Below are 20,941 nucleotides of genomic sequence, written 5' to 3'. Positions count from 1 at the left end.
TGCGAGAGGATTTCAGTCGGAATCCGAGTCGGAATCCGAGTCGTCGTCGTCGTCGTCATCCTGAACGTCGTCGTCGGTGGCGCTTTCGTCGTCCGACTCTTCATCCGCTCGGGTGCTGGGCTTGACCTTCTGGCCCTTCATGAGTGCCATCTGGCCGGCGAGACTGTCTTCCTCGGGCTCGCTGATGTCATCCTCGTGGTCGTCAGCCTCGAGCACGCTCGCATCCTCGACGCGCAGCTTGACCATGCGCGATGCATCCGATCCGAGGAACGAATCGCTCTTCAGAATCGCCTGGAACGTATAAAGCCCTGCCTGGGGCGGTGCCTGGAACTGGACCGAATACGTGCGCACCTGGTCGGCACCCACGTCGCTCACCTTGGTAGGCTGTACAATCACGCGGTCGAGCTTCTGGTCGCCGATCATGACCCACCAAGACGGCTTGCGCTCGTCCCAGAAGTACGGCGCACGTGCGAATCCGATGGGCTGCTTTCCATCGTCCTCGCCGCCCGTCGACGTCTTCTTGTCCGAAGCTTCTTCGTCGTCGGGACGAACGCTGCTGTCGTCGTCCATCCTCTTGGCATCCAAGCGGCGGCCGTCGCGCAGCAGACTGCCGTCCTTCTTGGGAGGCAGCAGACGCAGCTTGACGACAAACTGCACGATCGCGCCCGTCGTCACCAGCCGTTCGCCCGACACCTTGAAGAAGGCATCGACGAGCTCGATGCGCGGCCACGCACTCGTCACCGCCACCATCTGGTCGTACTGCTGTGCCGATACGCCAGCGCCCGTGAGCACCGCCTTGCGCTCTGCATCCGGGATCTTCCAGAAGCCCTGCACGCCGAGCTTGGCGAGCGAGTTGGACTGGTGCAGCTTGGCGACGAGCTCGGGCGTCATGTGCGGCAGCTGGAGCAGTTCGGCCGCCGACGGGTCCTGCAGCGGCACCGCCTGAACCATGCACTGCGTGATCTGCATGAGCAACAGCGTCGTCTCGAGCCAGTTGTGCGCGAGGCTGATGGCCATGAGTCCGTTGAGCAGCTGCACCGCCTTGGCTGCGTAGCGCAGCTTCTCCTGCTCGATGCGCTTGTCGCCGCTATCGATGCGCAGCGTATGCGCGTAGAGCAGCACGAGCGCCTTGCGGATCGAGGCGTTCTTGAACGAGTCGATCAGATGCCACTGCGGTCCGTACGCGTCCAAACGCCTGCGCGCCTCGGCCTCGAGCTTGGCGAGCGTCGCCTCGTCGCGGTGGCTGGCGCCGAGCTTGTCGAGCTTGGCATCGCTGAATTCGTCCGAGATGGCGAGCAGGGCGAATACGCGCGAGGCGTCCGTGTCGTCGCGCAGGTGCTGGAAGTAGGTCTGCGCGGTCGAATTGACGATGCCGTCCTTGGTCTTGGAGCGCGAGCCGTACCACCAGCGCGCCACGAGGAAAGGCAGAACGATGCCAAAGAGGATGGCGTAGATGCCGAGCACGTAGACGTTGTTCTGCGACTCGATCACCCAGCGCGGCAGCGCGATGCCCATCGACATCTCCTGCTTGCCGTCCGGATGGCCGTAGAGCTCAAAGTTTTTGCGGATGGTCTCGTCGGTGAGCGCCTTGTAGGCCTTTGTGAGTTCGATGTAGTGCGACTCTGCCTCTTCCTTGGTCTGGTTGTCGGCGAGGACGAGCTTGTCTGGGTGGAACTTGACCGAGAGGCGCTTGTAGTGCTTCTTGATCTCCTTTTCGGTGGCGGAGGCGGCGATGCCGAGGATGTTGAAGGGGTCGTACACGGCATGGGATGAGTTGGTGGCGGTATTGAGGATGGTCTGGAAGAGGTAGGCGACGACGCCCCAGCCTGCGAACACGAACACGGCGCGCGGGCTGATCTGCGGGTTGAGCAGCGAGCGTTTCTTGGAGGAACGGATGAGGTCGATCTTCTGGCCGCGCGCATCCCACGAGCCCTTGGCGGAGCGGTGGGAGCGCGAGGGAGCTAGGAGCGAGTATGTGAGGGGCACGAGGACGAGCAGGAGGAAGGTGAGGACAAAGGTGAGGAACTGGCCTCCCTCCTCGTCGTACTTGTACTCGGCCATCTTGGCGGCGGCTTCCTCAGCAGCTCCAGTGTATCAGCAGGAGACAAGAATGGTAGGACGCCTTTGTCGCCGTGTGTTGAGAGTACGCGCTGCAGGCGTTTCTTGAGCTCCCGGTCGATGTGCTTGAGGGTGGTCGTGGTGGGAGGGAGGGGAAGGAAGTGCGAGGAGGCTCGTGCTTTGGCTGATGCGTTGCTGGCTCTCACGCTGCCTCTCTCGGTGCGCCTGGAAGAATGGCCGACGAGGTGCGGTGCTGCAGTTCTCATTTCTGCCGTTGGCGCTCTGCAGCAGCGATGAGCTGGAAGCCCATCGGGAATATTTCCAAAATCGGCAAGGAAGAATGTCCGCATCGCCGATAGTTGCCCTCCTCTCGAAAGAGGACGCGCGGCTGAGCGGCTGCTGACGCGTCGTGCTTTTTTGGGCTGGCGGACGCAGTGTGAGATCAACACTGCAGCTCCCACCATCATCATCCTCATCATCACCATCAGCGCCGCCTGCACGCCTCGGCTGGATGCGATACAACACGCAACCATGAGCTGCAACACCGCCAACGAAGACCGCGACAATCGCGACCCCGCACCAGCACCCTCTGCCTCGTCTGGCCTCTCCGCCGTCGATGGCGATGCCACCAGCCTCTACGAGTACATCAACCGCGATAAGGTCTGGGGCGCCAACCTCGATCCGCCCGAGTCGGCCAAACACGTCATCAAGCCCTGGGATCAGCGCCTCACCGCAGAGCCATCCACGCAGTCCAACGTCGACGACCAGATCGCCATCACCGTCCCCTTCACCTGCCCCGTCCGCCTCAAGTCCATCCTCATCAACACCGGCACGGGTGACTTTGCCCCCACGCGCTGCCGCGCCTTTGTCAACCGCCCGGATGGCGTCGACTTTGACGATGTAGAGGATGCCACCTCCCAAGACCATCCCGCTCAGCTCTCGCCGCTCGCCGCCGCTGCTACGCTCGGCAGTGTGGCGAGTGGCAAGGCGCAGGCCGACTTTGCGCTCTTGCGTGGCCAGGACGGCGTCGTCGAGTATCCCGTCAGCGTGGCGCGCTTCTCTCACACCACCTCCATCACCATCGTTCTTTCCCACTCCAACGCCACCACCCTGTCCCGCTTCTTCTACCTCGGATTCCGAGGCACCGCGCTCGTTCTCAAGGCCGAGCCCGGCGAGAGGCTCAACATCGGCGCGGCCAATGCAGCCGACCGTCCCGTCGATGGCGTCCGTGAAAAGCGCGGCGCAAGCCAAGGTCTCGCAGGCGGTAGCGGCCGGAGTCCGCGCTACGTCGTTGCCAGCCCTCGAGCGGCAGGTCGCATCGCAAGGATGGCCGAGGGCCCTGCATCTCCCAACAGAAGCAGCGAAGGAACGCCGCGACGCTCACCGAGAAAGAACAGGCACGCTCAACACGCCGACTCGCCCTCCACAACGCCCACGCGCAAGCGCACACGCCAGTCCTCGGGCGCAGCTGATGCCGACGACGACTCGACGACGTCCACGCCTCGTGCCCCTCGCAGCGCAGCCAAGACGCGCACTCCTGCCAACCCGCCGGCTCCACTGCGCGCGCCTCACACCGCACCATCCGCTCGCGAGCGTCCTTCACTCGCTGCGCCATCCGCATCTGCGGCCACATCCTCGAACGCCGACGCAGAAGTGCGTCGAACTGCGTCAACAGCATCGACGAGCGAAGGCGCACCGCACCGCCGCCGCTCGCTCTCGCAGCCGCCACCCAACGATGTGCTCCTCCGCCAGCTCCAGTCCAGCGCCATGACGCCCTCGGCAAAGTATGCGTTGACCAACACGCCCGCTCGTCGCATCCTCGGCACGCCTCGACGCGCGATCCCCGGTTCCGCTTCCGCGTCCGCTTCCAATCCGTTTGCGGCCGACGTGCAGACGCCCGCCACGGACAAGCGACGCAAGCGCGGCAACGATGCGCTGCTGGCGAGCGCGCAGCGCACGCGCGAGCGACGCCAGTCGGCACGCAAGAGCTTGCTGTGGGGCGGTGTGGGCGGCTGGGCGGGCGGGCGCGAGGAATCGCCCATGGACCTGCTCCGGCGTCTGGCGCGCGCGCCGGGATTCGTGGCGCCACCTACGCCGTCGCTGGACTCGATCGCCATGCCTCCGCCGGGTGCACGACTGGGCAGGGCGAGCAGCGCCAGTGAAGTTGACGCCTCGACGTCCAGCCTCGGATCGCGCGCACGGGATCGGGCGCGAGACAGCATGGCGAGCAGCTCGACGCGCTCCAACCGCTCGTCGCTCGCGAGTCGGGCGACGATGCTCGTGCCCGGTGAGAGTGTGCCTGGCGACCTGACGCGCGACAGCAATGTGAGCGACTCGCTCGACGTGGACGAGTCGATGGCGTCGATCGGCTCGCCCGACGAGCGGTCAAGGTCGCGGTTGTCGGATATCGGCATCCCGCGCAGGACGTCGGGCATGGGCATGGTGCGCGGCGGCATCTTTGCCGCCATGGCGGAGCGGCCCAAGCAGTCGCGTGTGTCGACGGGATCGCGCGTCTCGTTTGCAGACCAGCTCTCGCCCGCCTCGATGCGCTTCGACGACATGTCGAGCCGCAGGGAGGACGAGCTGGAGCGCTCGCTTCAGCAGTCGCGCGGCGCGGAGAGCTTTGTGTCGGCGTCGGGTATCGACCTCGCCACGCAGCGTGCCATTGCACGCCTCGACGATCTCACGCGCCGCAGCTTCTTTTCTGACGACGGCGGACTGCACCTCGACGAGGACGACGATGACGCCAGTGCAGATGCAGACGCGAGGCGCAGGACGAGTGTGGGCAGATCCATGTCCGAGCCGCTCGAGGGCGAGGCGGATGGCTCGATCGTCGTGTTTGATAACGTCGACGACGGGTATGGCATGCATGTGGAGGAGGACGAGGTGTCGGATAGCCTGGCGATCGAAGGCGACGACGATTCGGACGGCGAGGTACGCAGGCTGGAAGATGGCTCGTTGTCGCGCGAGGCGATGGGACGAGAAGACGCATCCGGAAGTGGCGATGACAGCCGCGTGTCGCGCGTCTCGTTTGCCGACCAGGACGAGGTGTCGTTCCAGGTGGACGATGCCTACTCGGACGACGACGATGTGCAGTACGGTCTGTCGTCGATGCAGGAGGAGCTGGACGACGATGACGAAGAGGACGGCGATGAGCGCGATGCCTCTGCGCGTCGACTCGACCTGCTGGACGCCAAGGACCTGAATGCTTTGCTCAAGCGACGTATCGTCAAGAAGCGGCGGGCGCGCAAGTCGCCGCACACGGGCAACGCGGTTCCGCCGCTGCCGGCGTCGATCATGCGCGACATGTTTGCGTCGTTCCTGACACCTGCTGCGTCGTCGTCGGCCTCGCTGCTGAGCAGCTCGGGCTCGGCACCGGCCAAGAAGGCCAAGCTGGACGCGACGGTGTTGGACGAGCTGGATGCGGCGGCGCACGACTTTTTCGCCGACTTTGCGGCGAATCTGTTGCAGCAGGCCAAGGCTCGCACGAGCCGACGCGCGGGCGAGGGCATGTCGATCAACGAGGCGGATGTGGTGGGCGTGCTCAAGAGACAGGGCCGCGTGACGCAGAGACACGACGCGAGCTCGCTCGCGCACAGGCTGATGCCGAGAGAGCTCACGGATCAGATGGAGCTCAGCAGGTGGGCCAAGACGGGAACCGTGCAGACTACGCTCGGCTTCAGCGCCAAGAAGAAGAAGGCGAGGGCGGATAAAAGCATGGCCGATACCACGGCGGCTAGCAGTGCGGTGCTCGAGGACGAGACTATGTAGGAGACCGCCAGTCGATTGAATGTGCATCGCTCTGTGTTCGAAGAATGTGTGGCGTGTGTGTGGGGGCGCGGACAAAGCAAGGAAGGGCCTGGGGAGACATGTTGGCGCTGCCCTTTCATAGAGACAAAGGGGAGGAGCGGAAAAAACTGAGCACGTTTGCTCCACCTCTCTCTCTGGCTCTGCTGGAGCGCTCAAAAATTGACTTTTCTTTTTTGTTCTTGAGGTGGCTCGATCGCGGGTTGTTACTTTCCAGGAAGCCACCATCATCGTCTGCAACATTCATCAACATGATCGCATCTACGCTCACACGATCTATGCTGCGTGCAGCCTCGCGTGCACCGGTTGTGCGTGCTGCGGCTGTTCGACCTGCGCTTTCCGTTTCGCGCGTGGCCGTGGCGCCCGTGCGTGCGTTCAGCCTGACGCCTCTCGCTCGCGGTCAGGGCGAGTCCGACTCGGAGCTGAGCGCCAAGCTGGCCCAAGAGCTCGAGTACGAGCAGGAAAACTCGAACCTCTTCGTGGGTGACTCGCCGACCAACGAGCCCGGGTTCGTGACCGAGTTCAAGCAGGCGGGTGTGTGGAAGATCAACGACCAGCCCGGATTGGACGAGGTGACGCTGTCGCGCGAGTTTGGCAACGAGCACATTTCGGTGGTCTTCAGTGTAGGCGACATCGACACCTCTGAACAGCCCGCGATGGAGGGCGAAGAGGCCGCACCCATCGAGGTCGAGGACGACGAGGAGGGCCCGCAGTTCCCCGTGCGCATCTCGGTCACCATCACCAAACCCTCCGGCGGCGCCCTCATGATCGACGCATTCGTCGTCGACGGAGAGGTCAACACCGACAACATCGCGTTCTACAAGGACCAGAAACTCGCCACCACCATCGATGCCGAGGCCGACTTTGCAAGGAGGGGCACCTACCTAGGCCCCCAGTTCGACACGCTCGACGAGAATCTCCAGAGCCAGTTCGAGACGTTCCTCGGCGAGAGGGGCATCGACGCAAACCTGGCGCTCTTCATCCCCAACTACGCAGAGTACAAGGAACAGCGCGAGTACTGCGATTGGCTCTCGCACGTGCGCAACTTTGTCGAGGCTTGATGCTGGAACTTCATTTGGTCCGCGGATGTTGTGCTGTAATGTCTAGCTACCCTCCTCTCTTTATCATGATCTCTCCGTGTGTGCAAGCGAGAGACTGTGCAAGAAGGACCGCTTTGGATGCCGCGATACGACAACAGCTTCTGCCTAGGCGAGTGTGTCTGCGTGTGCAGGGCGGATGATGAGACCACGACAGCCAGCATGCTACCTCGTGGTGCGAATCTAACCAGTGAGATTTTTTTTTTCGCAAGGCCGAATTCCGACGGCGGCGTCTTCGAAAAATTTGGGCGGATTTCTGTGCGTTTTCCAGGGTCTTTTTCGCGCTGCCTCTCTGACGGCTCTTGCTTCCTGCTGCTCATCATCCACATCCTCACGCAACATGTCGTCGAACGAAGCAGCGCCCGCAGTAACGACGGCGGACACGGAGCGACCGCTCACGAACAAGGAGAAGCGCCAGCTGGCGGTTGCGCAAAAGCGTGCTGCCAAAGAACAAGCGCTGGCGAGCAAGACGGATTCGCCCGCCAAGCGCAAAGCCTCCGCCACCTCCGCAGAAAATGCAGAAGGCGAGCAGGTAGAGGAAGGTGCAGAGGAAGAGGAGGTAGAGGTGCTCTCGCACAAGGAGCAGCGTCGACGCAAGAAGCTCGCCAAGCATACTGCTGATGGTGAGGAGGAGGAGGCGGGGCCGAATTCGCTCATGCACCCGACGCGGGCACTGGGCACATCGGCAGCAGTGCAGCCTCGGAGTGGGTTTAGCATCTGGGTGGGTAATCTGTCGTTCTTCACGGCGCCGGCGAAGCTGGTGGATTGGTTCGAGCAGAGGGGCGTGGATGGGATCTCGAGGGTGAATATGCCCAAGGGCGCAAGGAGGGCCGAGATGAACCGCGGATTCTGCTACCTCGACCTGCCGTCCAAGGACCTCCTCACCGCCGCACTCAACCTTTCGGAACAGCCACTCGACGGCAGGAAGCTGCTGATCAAGGATGGCTCGGATTATACGGGTAGGCCGGATATCAATACGAGCGCACTGGGGATCGCGCGCAACTTGCCCAGCGCTACGACGTCCATGCATACCGCCAAGGACGATGACGAGGAGAAGGAGGAAAAGGAGAGACAGGTCAAGGGAAAGACTGGATTGACAAAGACCGCGCAGAAGGTTCTCAGGGCCCAGAAGAATGCGCCGAGCATGACGCTGTTTTTGGGCAATCTGAGCTTCAATACCACCGAGCAGGGGGTGAGGGAGCTGTTTGATGCAAGCGCACAGAGGCGCAACCCGCGCACCAACAAGAACAAGAAGCAGAAGAAGGAGCGCAAGCCCAAGAAGGCCTCGTCCGAGTCCGGTTCTTCGGATTCGTCCGACTCGGAGTCGGAGTCGGACTCGTCGTCGTCATCGGACTCTGACTCTGAGCCTGACTCTGAGACGGAACCCTCTGCAAAGGACGACACGAAGGACGACACGAAGGACGGAGTGAAGAGCGTTTCTACGGGCGACGTTGTTCCGTCGGCGGCGGGCATCCGCAAGGTGCGACTGGGCACGTTCGAGGATGCGCCGACCAAGTGCAAGGGGTTCGGATTCGTCGACTTCCACACGCTCGACCAAGCCACAGCGTCGCTCATCGACCCGCGCAACACGTTCCTCGATGGCCGTAAGCTGTTGCTCCAATACGCCGGAGCCGACGCCACGCGCCGCGGGGCGTCCAAAACCCAAAAGACACGTCTGGATGCTCCGCGCGAGAACAAAAAGGTGGGCTTCATGCGTAAGCGTCCGCGCGACCAGTACTCTCAGCCCGAAGAGGCACAGCAAGAGGCGCCTGCACCCGGATCGTTTGATCCAGACGCACCACTGCCCAAGAAGCACAAGGAGACCAAGGAAGAGCGTGCGGCACGTAGGGCGGGCCCACAGAGGAGGGCCAAGCCGGGTGCAGCTCTGGCAAATGCTCCCCGAGCGAGCGTGGGCATCGTACAAAGCACAGGCACCAAGGTCACCTTTGACTGAGTTTTCAATTGCAGATTGTTTCGAGTGGGATGAGGGTAGAGTGGAGACCGGTGGGGGTGAGATGTTGCAGCTCGATGTGCGGTGAGGACGGGGTGAGGTGGCGACCGATGATGAGGCGGTACGTGTAGCCGGTGAGATCGGCATCGGCGAGTTTGGCACCCAGCTGGGCGCGGCGATCGTCGATCACCACCTCGTGCGCCTCGTCGCTCGACCAACCGACATCATCTTGAGTTGGTTCACCCAGGATGCCTGCGAGGACGGCGTGGATGGAGAGATCGTGCGTGCGCGCCTTTGTGATGAGACCATCGTACACGCGAGAAGCTGCATCGAGTTTCGCCGCATCGCGCGTGTCGGCAACCAGGATCGCGGCAGTAAAGGGCGAGACGTGGCGGGGCCAGAGAAGGCCCGGTTTGGACGTGGCCTGGGTAAAGTCCGCAGCGGCTTTTTGGGCCAGAGCACCCAGGATGCGCGATACGCCAATGCCGTAGCAGCCCATCTGGAACGGCACCCTCCCATTGCTCATCGCCGCGCCGGAGGTGGCTTTGAGAGCGGCGGTCGGGAGAAAGCCCGCTTCGAGTGCGCGACTATACCGCTCGCCGAGAAAGAACGTATGCCCTACTTCGATCGCGCGCGTCTCGTGCAGCGAACCAACGCTCTTGCAGCTAGAGCAGGTGTCGTTGGCTTGTGCCGTGCGCACGTCGACGAGGGTAAGTGCAGGTGCCACGGGTGCGTCTCCATTGAACTGCGCGGGAAATATCTCTCCAAGAGAAAGAGACGGTGAGGATGGAGAGGCAGAGGGAGAGGAGTATGTGGACAGGGCGGTGGCGAGGGCATCGTTGAGTTCGGCGGGGTCGAGCGATGCGCATTCAAAGTCGGCCAGGACGGCGAGTGTGCTGTATCGGATAAGCGGACCCTCTGGACGGTCCTTCCAGTCCCACTGTGCCGGTGAGGGTGAGGCAGAATCGTATAGCAGCTGCGTTCCCGGTGCGAGCGAGGATGAGAGCTTGGCCGCTTTGACGGCGTTGAGCTCGCGCGTGGCGGGGAGCACGAGTGCGTGTATTGTTGTATCGTGCACGTCCGGGTCGGTGCAAGCGTACAGCAGCACGCGCACGTCCGAGGCGCTGATGGGCATGTGTTGTGGATCCGGCATCGACACGGCCTTTTCGGTGTTGGCCGCATAGCCGCACTTGGTGCATGTGATGAGCGTATCCTCCCCCGCTGCATCCTGGACATGGTACTCGTGCGACTTGTTGCCGCCTATCGCGCCGGTATCCGCCTCGGCTGCCACCCACCTGCGTCCATGCGCACCGGTAAAGATGCGGTCAAAGATACGTGTGTATGCCGCGCTCACGTCGTCATACGCCGCCGCGGCGTCGGCAGCACTCTTGTCGAACGAGTAGAGGTCTTTCATGAGGAACTCCTTGGTGCGCAGCAGGCCCATGCGCGGACGCGGCTCGTCGCGGAACTTGCGTGTGATCTGGTAGACGCGCACGGGCAGCTGCCGGTCGCTCTCCACTTCGCCCGCCACCAGCCGCGTCACTTCCTCCTCGTGCGTCGGGCCCAGCACATAATCGCTATCGCGACGATCGCGCAGTTTGTACAGCTCGCTGCCCATAATCTCATACCTCCCCGTTTGGCGCCACAGTTTGGCAGGGAGGAGGGTGGGCATGGCGAGACGCGATGCGCCGATGGCGTGCAGCTCCGAGTCGATGATCGCGGTGAGCTTGCGCACGATGCGCAGCGCATTGGGGAGGAGGGTGAACACGCCCGAGGAGGAGGAACGGATGTAGCCGCCGCGAAGGAGGAGCTGCAGCGACGCGAGCGTGTCGTCCCCCGAGGCGGTGGACGAGGCCTTGTGCGTGGGCTGGAAGTAGGTCGATAGCCGGATCGGATGCAGCTGCCTGCGTTGGATAGGGGTCGACGAGGAGGAGGCGCGCGCGTTGGCAAATGTGCGCAGCGGGCGAGATGCCGGTCGCGCCGCAGCGCAGCCTCGTGCGTAGCAGGCCATGGCTGTGCCGCCTGGATGGTGATGGAGTGCAAGCGGTTGGAGCATCGCTCGAACAGGGTCCAGACACACAGCGAGGCGCTGCACATTCTTCTCGGCTCAATCCTCCACCTCAGATTAGTCATGCTTAATAAAGAGGGAAAATGTTCGGCCCCGAAAGTCCGGCTGATCTTGGGTGTCGAAAAAAAAAGGTTCGGACCAAAACCAGCGTTGGCGCGCGTTGGGGACGAGTCGGAAGCCGTCGAAGCCGATTAGCCGGAGAGGAGAGCGGGGCGCGAGGCAGCTTAGCTGAGCTTTGTCGCTTTGAAAGCAGACAGCCTTGCCGACGCCGCCAGGCCAGTTTGGGCTTTGCTCCGGTCTGGCCCGCCCGCTGGGTTGAAGCGAGACGAAACTCCCTGCCAGCTTCGTTTGACCGTTGGGAGTCGAGCAACAGCCGTGAGCCTCGTTCGATCATCACGAGCATGGGGTTAGAACGGGAGGATGGAGCGTTGGATCGTGGCAGGAGAGGGAAATGGTGAGGTCACGCTGGTGCAGAGCGGTGCGTGCGGCCGTCAACACCGGTGCGAAGGGCCGAAAAGGCGAAGAGGGCGCGTGCCAGAAATTGCGCCGCTCCGGAAGCGCGAAAAAAGGAGCGGCCGGTGCAGCGCAGTGCAGTGCAGACAAGCAAGGACGGTTGAAGCTGAAAGGGCAGCAGCCGTCGATGCGCGCGCATCCGCATCAAACAATAAATACTCTGGGCCCCCGCATATCCGTCCCCGCAACTGTTCTTCACCAACATCATCCCCCACTTCTCCCCATACACTTTCTTCACCAAAAACATGTCGCTCCGATCGTCTTCGAGCCGCCTTCTGGCGCGCACTGCCAAGCAGGCCGTCGCTGCTCCGCGCGCACCGGCGCTCGCCACCGCACGCGGTCTCACCACCGCCTCGCGCACCGCCGCCTGGAACGCCGTGGCGACCAAGCCCGCCGCGCAGAAGCTCGTCTCTGCCGTGCGCGCATTCTCGAGCTCCTCCGCCGCCGCCTCGGACTTTGAGTCGCCATTCGGCGTCAACTCGCTGAGCAAGTTCACCGAGGAGGAAGAGATGCTGCGCGAGGCGGTGCAGCGATTCGCCCAAGACGTCGTCGCCCCGCGCGTCGAGGCGATGGACGAGGCGGAAAAGATGGATCCCGAGATCATCAAGGGCCTCTTCGAGCAGGGCCTCATGGGCGTCGAGACCTCGGCGGACCACGGAGGCGCAGGCTGCTCCTTCACCGCCGCCATCATTGTGATCGAGGAGCTCGCCAAGATCGACCCGTCCGTGAGTGTGCTGTGCGACGTGCACAACACGCTGGTCAACACGGTGATCCGCAAGTACGCCAGCAAGCACATCCAGGACAAGTACCTGCCGCAGCTGAGCGAAAAGTCGCTCGGCTCGTTCTGTCTCTCGGAGCCGGCGTCGGGATCGGACGCTTTTGCGATGAAGACGAGCTGCAAAAAGTCCGAGGACGGCAAAACGTGGACGCTGAATGGATCCAAGATGTGGATCACCAACTCGGCCGAGGCCGAGTTCTTCATTGTGTTTGCCCAGAGCGACCCCGCCAAGGGATACAAGGGCATCAATGCTTTCGCGGTGGAGAAGAGCATGGGTGTCGAAATCGCAAAGAAGGAGAAGAAGCTGGGTATCCGTGCATCCAGCACGTGCACGCTCAACTTTGACGACATCAAGGTACCTGCCGAGAACCTGATCGGCGAGGAGGGCAAGGGGTACAAGATTGCCATCGAGATCCTCAACGAGGGCCGCGTGGGTATTGCGGCGCAGATGATCGGTCTTGCGCAGGGTGCAGTGGACAAGGCGGTGCGCTACGCGGCCGAGCGCAAGCAGTTCGGCAAAAAGATCACCCAGTTCCAGGGCATGCAGTTCCAGATCTCGCAGATCATGATGGAGATCGAAGCTGCCAAGGCGCTCACGTACAACGCTGCGCGTCTCAAGGAAGAAGGCCGTCCGTTTACAAAGGAGGCGGCAATGGCCAAGCTGTTTGCATCCCAGGTGGCCCAGCGCGCAAGCGGAAGTGCCATCGAGTGGTGTGGCGGTGTAGGCTTCACGCGCGAGACGGGCATCGAGAAGTTCTGGCGCGACTCGAAGATCGGCGCCATCTACGAGGGCACGAGCAACATCATGCTCGAGACCATCTTTAAGCTCGTCGAGCGCGAGATGGATCTCAAGTGAAGAAAAAAAAGCAGCTTTTTAGCAAATGGCAATTGAAGAGTGGTTTTGGCTAGACGCAGCGACCGCCGTCGACGGGAATGTCGATGCCTGTGATGAAGTTGGATGCGGCGTCGGCGAGGAATAGACAGGCGTTGGCAATGTCGCTTCCCTCGGAGAGACGGCCGATGGGGATCGAGGCGTGGAACTGTGCCAGTTGTTGGGGGGACATTGTATCGCCTGCTTCGGCTGAGCCGGCGAACTTTGACAGCCTATGAAAAAAGAGAGGAAGAAGAAGGGTTGGTGAAGTGTGCTTTGGTGTGGAGAGAGTCGGATTGACTTACAGGGGGGTGTTGCCAGCGACGGGCGAGACGGTATTGAATCGGACCTTGTGTGGGGCGTATTCGACGGCGAGCGCCTTGGTCGCTGTACTAACCGCCCCCTTGGACGCATTATCTATCGCACCCCCGCAACCAAAAAGGTTGTCAGCATCAAGTTTTGTTTCAGAAGGTTAGGTCCAACTTACACCAGACGAGTTTCGGTCTGGGCCTAATAGCGGCAGTGCTGGAGACGTTGACAAAGACGGCATCGTCGAGTTTGGCCTCGAGCATGGCGGGGAGCACGACGTCGGTGCTGAGAAAGACGGACTTGACATTGATCGCAAACACCCTGTCGAAGTCTGCGTCGGTTACGTCGAGCGTCGGCTTGTTCGAGTAGGTCCAGCCGGCGTTATTCACCACCACGTCCGGCACCACCGCCCACAGCTCCTTCACCTTCTTCAGCGCCTCCACCCACGAATCTCGAGATGTAATGTCGGCGGCTACAGCGTAGATGCTGGTTGTGGCAGAGGAGGGTATGAGAGAGGTGCTGTCGGGGCTGGGAGTGTAATACCCAGCCGAGGGAGTGAGAAGGTCCAAAACGAGGATTCGGGCACCGTGGGAGGAGAAGAGCGAAACGATCGACGAGCCGAACCCCCGCATTCCGCCCGTAACGATACACACCCGGTTGGAAAGTCGTGACATCGCGCGCAAGATAGATTGGTGATGGTGGTGATGGAGACAAGGTGGAGAGGTAAGTTGGCGCAAGACAAGGCCGGCTTTATATGGTCAGTGCGGCCAAAAGGTGCGGGGTAAAAACCCGCCTCCCCCCCCCCACTCCCAACACCGCCCGCGCGCGCAAGCAGTCTAATCCCGACGCACAATATCGGAAATATCAACACACACCCCCTTTCCCCCACACACAAACACTTTTGGACAAGACAAAAAAAAAACACTGCACAAAGGCGATACCGATTGGGAAGGGGGGGGGGGGGCCACTGAAGATCTACATCCGCCTGGCCGGTGCTGCTCCTCCTCCTGCGTACGGCTTGCGGCCTCAGCACCGACACCTTCCTCACCCCGCCCGCCGCCGCTGCTGGTGGAGGGGCGACTTTGGCACGCTGCGCCGCTGCGGCTGCTGCACGCGCTGCACTCGCCGCCGTCGGCGCAGTCAGCCGGCTAGAGCCGCGCGAGACGGTGGCGGTGGTGCTCGACGTGCTCGAGCTGCTCACGCTGCGCGAAGAGGGGGCGGCGCGCAGCTCGGCGCTGCTCTTCTGTGCGCGGACTGCGCGTGCCACCGGCACAGACGGTGTTTTGGCAGATACACTGCGCACACCCGCCCCTCCACGTCGAACTCCAGCAGTGGTGCTAGTGGTGGTGGTGGTGGTGGGGAGCGTGGGCTTGGATCGGACTGTGCGCAGCACTTTAGGGGCGGCGACGGGTGCGCGCGCATTCTCATCCACCACCACCGCCGCCGCGGCGGCGACAGGCTTGGGCGCAGGCTTGGGCGGCGAGGCGCGGTCGGTTTGCGGGATGCATGCGAGGACTCCAAGCACCTCGGCGTCGGTGGTAACGCGTGCGACGAGCGGCGCGATCTTGACGGGGCTGGGATGGCGCGAGGTTCGTGTGGGCGGCGTGGCGGGTGGGGGGCTTTTGCTGTCGCGCAGGCCGTACCGATCGCGAATGCCCGGCGAGGCGCGAACCACCTCCCTCGCTGAGCTGGCGGGGCTTGGACTGCGGCTCGAGGAGCGCACGGGTGTGGCGATGGCGATGGAGCCGACCGTGCTGGCGCGCGGACGCTCGAAGCCTCGTACGCGCGCGACGGGGGATGGCGTCCCCACCGCTGCCTTGGGCGACGCGCGCAGCGGAGTGGCTACGTTGATGCGCGCTTCGACCAGCACGCCCGCTGTGCTCCCGCCCGTAGCACACGCGTCGAGAGAGGTGTTTTCGTCCAAATCCGAGTCGGTGTCGACGTGCACAGCGTTGGTGGCGCGAAGCAGGTGCTGGCTGAAGGAGGAGGCGCCCGTCGGGTAGCGGCGCGTGTTGAGTTCCAGCCGCGCCACTGTCGCGGGCGCCTGGATGGCGGGTCGCTTGCGAGAGGGCGACGGCGACTTGCGCGGCTGCCCCACACATGGTGCCGGCTTGACTCCTGGTGCCGCCGACGCAGGCACGGCGCGCGACCCCCCACGCTGGGCGCGTGGCGTGATCGGCGCCTCGTCCGCCTCGCGCTTGTGCTTCTGCCGCGGCCGCGCCACCTCCTCATGCTCCTCTGCGTCTGTATCCGAAGCTCCGTCCTCGTCCGCCACACTGTCGTCGCCCGCCACCTTGGCGGCGTCCGACCCGGCCGCACGCCGCTTGACCGCGCGTGTCGTCGACGGCGGCGTGCTCGGCTTGTACTGCGCCTCGAGCCGTGCCTTCTCCTCGGCGAGCAGCTTGCGCGCGTCGGCGAGCGCGTGGTCGCGCACACCCCACTTGACCCACTCGACAAAGTTCTGGTACATGAAATGCTGCTGCGGCCCCACCACGCATCCGGGCCGCATGAAGCGCATGAATCCAATCGCCTCGCCCGCGCTAAAGCCGTGCTTCCACACGAGGTAGGCGCCGATCAACACGCCGGTTCGACCGAGCCCGGCCTTGCAGTGCACGGCGACGACGCCGTCGTTGCGAATCACCTCGTCTGCGCGCGCGATAAAGTCGGCGAGGATGTCGTCGGTCGGATTGGAGCCGTCGTCAAAGTACATGTCGGCATGCTGGATGCCCGCCTGCACAAAGGCGTCGCGGTCGTACAGCGGATTGTTGAGGCGCACCACGAGCTGGACACCGCGCTCCTTGAAGTAGCGGATGGTGCGGCCGAACAGCTTGTCCTCCCCGGGTGGGCGGAAGGTGTAGTTGGGAGGCAGACGGCCATCGCCCGTGCGAAGCGCCTCGACGTACGTGCGGTCGTTGGGCGAGGCGAATGCGATAAAGTTGGGCGTGATCCAGTTCCAGTCGCCGTTGTGCACCTGCTCGTACTTTTCGTACTCGTCCAGGTTGAATGTGGTGAGGTCGAGCAGGCCGTGATTGATGGCGCGTTGGACGCCGTACAGCACGTCCTGGATGGACAGATTGTAGTCGGCGCGCCCGTAGCCGGCGTCGCGGAACGGCTTGAACTCGAGCTCCGAGATCGGATAGAAGGCGTCGGCGGGCGACACCTTGCCGATGATCATGGCGTACAGCGTGGCGAGCAGCGCCGCATTCGCCTTTTGCGCGGGCGCGTGCGTGGTGTAGAGCACAAGCGTCGCATCCTGCATGTCCGGATCCGTAAGCATGTGGTGCACGTGCAGGCAGAACCGATAAAACATGCCGACGTTCAGAGGGCCCCAGTCGAACCAGAAGCTCAGGTACACCAGGTCGTGGTCGATGTTGAACCAGTGCAGCCGCGCCGGCTTGGTCTCGGCCGCGTCGACGTACTTGCTCACCTCACCGTCGTCAAAGTTGGTCCAGGCCGCGGCATGGCCTGCGTCGAGGTTGAGCTCGTCTTCGTTGGGCAGCGAGGCTTCGAACCAGGTGAACCACAGCCGCTTGTGGATGCGGATGAGCGGATGCGCCGGCCACAGCTTGCCCCTGGCTGCTGAGCGCGCACGTCTTGCGGGCGACGAGGAGGAAGAAGCAGCGCCCGGTGCGTCGTGGAGCACGGCCGACTCGATGAAGTGGTCGTCCGGATGCGGGGTGCCCTCGGCATCCGAGTCGAGGAAGTCCGAGTCGTCCGGTGCGATGATGTGCTCCTGCTGCTCGGCGAGCGCAAACGCAGATGGCGAAGACATGATGCTCCCGGCGTCACTCTGAGCGCTGTCTAGCGTGCGGCTGTGAGTGATGAATCGTTGGAATCGAGATGTGAAATGCTGGCAGCTGGTAGCATGGATCGGAAGCGATGCGGGCTGCCAGCGCAGAGCAAAGCAGAGCAGAGCTAACCTAAAGTGGTAGGTTGTTGGTTATGCGATAGCTAAGATGGGGAGGGTGAGAGGTAGTGATGAGGTGGGGATGGGGGGAAGGAAACAATCATCTCGAGTTCTCTCTCGCCCTCGGATATCGGAGCCTCGAGGCGGACGGGCTGACGGGCGGAAGGGCCATGTTTTGGATCCGATTTGGGCAGCTCGCAGATTTCCAACCACGCGTTTTTCCCCAGCAGGCACGCGTGACCTGTGCCTCCCTGCGACCCTGCGCCGGCTCTTCTCCACAACAACACCCTCGAAATCTCCACTTTTCAATCTAACAATTTGATGCCAAACGCACTCTGCTTCCTCCACTTACAAGGCCCTAACGCAACCGATTCGCATGGCAGCAAATCATGGCATTTCTGGTGGCTCTACGACAAAACCAAACAACCAATTCGAGAAAAGCATGAGCGTGAGGTGTTTACTTGACCTTGACGGCGACAAAGGGCACCTCGACATCCTCGCCCTCGCGGTCGTCGGCCATGATCTCGACAATCACCCAGTGCGCGTGCGCCGGGATGGGCTTCTTGGAGACCGTCTCGATGAGCGTCGACATGTTCATCTTGAGCCGCTCCTCGCGCTTCTTGGCGGGCAAGAAGGCCGAAAAGAGCATCGAAACACCCGAGCTGAGCATCGACACCTCGAGGCCGTGCTCGTTCTGGAAGATGTCGAGGAACTCCTGCAGCGTCACGTCGCGCTCCACCTTGAAGCGCGACCAGAGCGTCCATTCGGTGTCGTTGTACTTGAGCTTCTGCGCTGCGATCGGATCGCTGAATGCAATGAACGGAAGCGCAAGGTTGACAAAGGCGTTCGAATACGCCTCGATGCTCTTCTTCTCGTCAAGCAGCTTGTACAGCTCCAGATTGACCAGTCCCGTAGCGAGAGCGGTCGTGGTGGCGATGGCTGGGATGATCTTGCCCGCAATACCCTTGGTCTGGTGCTTGTCGGCGGGAGAGATGCCGTAGTTGGTCGCGCGCAGGTTGGACGCCGCGGTGATAAAGTCCATGTGGTGGTTCAGGTCGTCGTCCTTCTCCATCTCGATCGGCTGCAGTCGGAAGCCGGCGAGCGACGACGCCTCGGGCAGGCTGCTCGTCACGTCGGTCAGATCGCCATCGCCTCCGCTGCCGGCGTTGTTCACCGCCTCGTTGTCGTTCACCTGGATCTTGACGTTGTCCTTGGGCACAAACTCGGGCACCGTCATCGAGCCCAGCACCTTGCGGAACAACGCTGCGTCCGCCTCGCCCTTGAGGCCGTAGTTCTCGGCGTGCAGCAGCGCACCGCTCATCACGTACTCGAGGTGCATCGGATCGTCGACATTAAAAGTCAACGGCTTGGGCGCACGCTTGGGGCCCGACCAGAACGGCTGGCCGCTCGACGTGACCGCATCCGCAGGCAGCGAGTGCAGCAGCTGGCGGATGACGTTGCTGTAGTTCTCCTCGAAGCGCATGCGCGCCCAGTAGATGCACTGCTCAAACGTCTTGGGCCTCTCGTCCACCAGATACTGCTTGATCTGGTCCAGCTGCTCCTTGGCGCCCGAGCCCGACTTGAGCGTGGTCTCAATGTAGTCCGGCTGGCTCAGGTACGCGTTGACGTTCTCGGCGGGCTTGAGGAAGAGCTCGTCAAACTGCTCGCGCGCCCACTGGATCGTGTGCTCGATCGCGTTGGGGAAGTTCTTGAGCGTGCACACGGGGATCGACTTCTCGGGCGGATCCTGCGACGACGAGTACGACTCGGTGAGGTGCGGCACCACCACCTGCGTGTTGGCCTTGGTGCCCAGCGTGCCCGACTCGAGCAGCGGCTTCTCGTAGTACACGCAGCGTCGGTCCATGTACTGGCGCGCCTGCACGTTGTCCAGCGCGTTGGTGACGCCCGTGAGCGACGCAAAGAACTCGTCGCCGTACACGTCCTCCGTCTCGGGACCCACGCGGTTCTGGTGGCTGTGGATCTTGCCCTTGAGGTCCGGGTTCATCTCGGCCACCGCCGCCGCCGCCGTGTCCGCCTTGAAGTGGCCGACGTCCTTTGAGCGGAAGAGGAACTGGCGGTTGAGGTTCGACTTTTCGATCGTGTCCATGTCGGTGACGTGGATGATGCCGTCGGGCCCGCTGCCGAGCCCCATCATGCTCCAGTTCTTGAGCATCTCGCATCCGATCGCGCCCGAGCCCACCAGGAACTGGCGCGCGTTGGCGATCTTGTTCTGGAACGTGCGGCCGAGCACGGCGATCTGGCCGTCGTACCTCGAGTTGGCGGGCGCAAACTCGCTCTCGGGCAGGCCGGGCACCGAGTCGGGAAGCGACTCGAGCGAGTCGACGTAGAGATGCTGCACGAGCGGGTGGAACTTGCCGCTGCACGCCTTGAGCACCTCCTGCGCCACAAAGCCGCCGACGTAGGCCACCATGGGCGAGACGTCACCCTGCGCCTGGAAGGCGAGCTCGCGCACCACATTTTCGGGCAGATCGGCGGCGTCGTGGCCCGAGGCCTGGAAGATGCGCTTGGTGAGTTCGAGCACCTGGTCGGCGTCCTCGGCGTTACGCGGACGCGGCAGACGGCCGTTTGCCTGCTGGAACTGCGAGAGTGCCTGGAAGCCGGCGTGGAGGGCGGCGGGGCGGTCGAATTTGGCAAAGTCGGCGATGAGCATCTCTGGCTGGGCGGTGCTCTCGCGCAGCGACTTGAAGGCGATTTGCTTGGGCATCTTGACCTGCTTGAAGATGCCGCCGCGCTTGTACTCGCCGAGGCCCTTTGTGCTGCCGATGGTGAAGGTGTAGGGGCCCTTGACGCTGACCTTGCGCGGCTGGCAGCCGTTGATGGCGTCCATGCCCTGCACCTCGGTGAAGGTGACGTAGTCGCCGTCCTCGAGGCCGTGGCGCGTCTCGTCGAGCGTGGTGACCAGACCCTCGTCGTCCTCGCCGGCGATGGAGACGATCATGCCCGAGAGCGGCTGCTCGCCCGTGGGATCGTTGCAGAGAAAGTCGGGGCCAAAGTCGTTGAACACGGAGCCAAAGAGACCGCGGACCTCGGCACCAATGAAGTGGGTGGAGGTGGCGTGGGTGAGGTCGTTGATGCGCAGCTGCTCTGCGTAGAGGGCGTCGGTCATGGCGACGACCTGGAAGCGCGCAAGCACGTCCTTGGTGAGCTCGGACTCCTCGAGCACGCGGATGGGGACGTAGGTGTTGAGTTCGGCGAGGCGAGGCTGGGTAGCATGATCCCTGCGGACGGCGGCGGCTGCATCCTCTGGGCGGAGGAAGAACTGTGTGCTGAGGTCGGAGATGGAGACCGGGGTGGGGTCGAAGATGGTGATGCTCTTGACGCCGGCGAGAGCGACGTTCTTTGCGATCTCTGCGCCGAGGCCGCGGAGACCGACGACGAGCACGTTGCTAGCGGCCATGCGCTTCATGGCATCGTGACCGAGCACGTAGAGCTGACGGCTGTAGAGGCCCTCGTCGATGGCCTGCTCGGGCTGGTCGACCTTCATGTCGTCTGCCGCCATGGTTGCGGATGTGTGCAGCGCGCGGCCGGAAGGAAGCAGCGATCGATGTCTTTCCTCGTGTG

The 20,941-nt window shown here is 62.9% G+C and overlaps 8 protein-coding genes across 8 annotated transcripts; 4 read left to right on the top strand and 4 right to left on the bottom strand.

Moving 5' to 3' along the window:
- Positions 1-12: 12 nt before the first annotated feature.
- On the bottom strand, positions 13-2,061 carry PAN0_019c5833 (translocation protein sec63; the record flags this gene model as incomplete). Its single annotated transcript, XM_014798767.1, has 1 exon — positions 13-2,061. One exon carries the CDS (start codon positions 2,059-2,061, stop codon positions 13-15), a length of 2,049 nt encoding a protein of 682 aa, XP_014654253.1.
- Positions 2,062-2,589: 528 nt separating this feature from the next.
- Positions 2,590-5,829, top strand: PAN0_019d5832 (DUF1000-domain-containing protein; the record flags this gene model as incomplete). Its single annotated transcript, XM_014798766.1, has 1 exon — positions 2,590-5,829. One exon carries the CDS (start codon positions 2,590-2,592, stop codon positions 5,827-5,829), a length of 3,240 nt encoding a protein of 1,079 aa, XP_014654252.1.
- A 287-nt stretch (positions 5,830-6,116) lies between these two features.
- On the top strand, positions 6,117-6,926 carry PAN0_019d5831 (mitochondrial glyco protein; the record flags this gene model as incomplete). The annotated part of the gene is made up of 1 exon (XM_014798765.1): positions 6,117-6,926. One exon carries the CDS (start codon positions 6,117-6,119, stop codon positions 6,924-6,926), a length of 810 nt encoding a protein of 269 aa, XP_014654251.1.
- Positions 6,927-7,302: 376 nt separating this feature from the next.
- PAN0_019d5830 (RNA-binding domain-containing protein) lies at positions 7,303-8,916 on the top strand (the record flags this gene model as incomplete). The annotated part of the gene is made up of 1 exon (XM_014798764.1): positions 7,303-8,916. One exon carries the CDS (start codon positions 7,303-7,305, stop codon positions 8,914-8,916), a length of 1,614 nt encoding a protein of 537 aa, XP_014654250.1.
- A 4-nt stretch (positions 8,917-8,920) lies between these two features.
- On the bottom strand, positions 8,921-10,924 carry PAN0_019c5829 (prolyl-tRNA synthetase; the record flags this gene model as incomplete). Its single annotated transcript, XM_014798763.1, has 1 exon — positions 8,921-10,924. One exon carries the CDS (start codon positions 10,922-10,924, stop codon positions 8,921-8,923), a length of 2,004 nt encoding a protein of 667 aa, XP_014654249.1.
- Positions 10,925-11,739: 815 nt separating this feature from the next.
- PAN0_019d5828 (acyl-CoA dehydrogenase NM domain-like protein) lies at positions 11,740-13,128 on the top strand (the record flags this gene model as incomplete). The annotated part of the gene is made up of 1 exon (XM_014798762.1): positions 11,740-13,128. One exon carries the CDS (start codon positions 11,740-11,742, stop codon positions 13,126-13,128), a length of 1,389 nt encoding a protein of 462 aa, XP_014654248.1.
- Positions 13,129-13,177: 49 nt separating this feature from the next.
- On the bottom strand, positions 13,178-17,224 carry PAN0_019c5827 (phosphatases II; the record flags this gene model as incomplete). The annotated part of the gene is made up of 4 exons (XM_014798761.1): positions 13,178-13,376; positions 13,449-13,560; positions 13,631-13,980; positions 14,421-17,224. 4 exons carry the CDS (start codon positions 17,222-17,224, stop codon positions 13,178-13,180), a joined length of 3,465 nt encoding a protein of 1,154 aa, XP_014654247.1.
- A 592-nt stretch (positions 17,225-17,816) lies between these two features.
- Positions 17,817-20,879, bottom strand: PAN0_019c5826 (ubiquitin activating enzyme; the record flags this gene model as incomplete). The annotated part of the gene is made up of 1 exon (XM_014798760.1): positions 17,817-20,879. One exon carries the CDS (start codon positions 20,877-20,879, stop codon positions 17,817-17,819), a length of 3,063 nt encoding a protein of 1,020 aa, XP_014654246.1.
- Between the last annotated feature and the right edge of the window lie 62 nt (positions 20,880-20,941).

This window comes from Moesziomyces antarcticus (genome assembly GCF_000747765.1).
Source record: "Moesziomyces antarcticus DNA, scaffold: scaffold_v10019, strain JCM 10317, whole genome shotgun sequence".
Classification (NCBI taxonomy): domain Eukaryota; kingdom Fungi; phylum Basidiomycota; class Ustilaginomycetes; order Ustilaginales; family Ustilaginaceae; genus Moesziomyces; species Moesziomyces antarcticus.
Note: the sequence above shows the minus strand (reverse complement) of the source record. Positions and strands in the feature narration are given on the sequence as shown.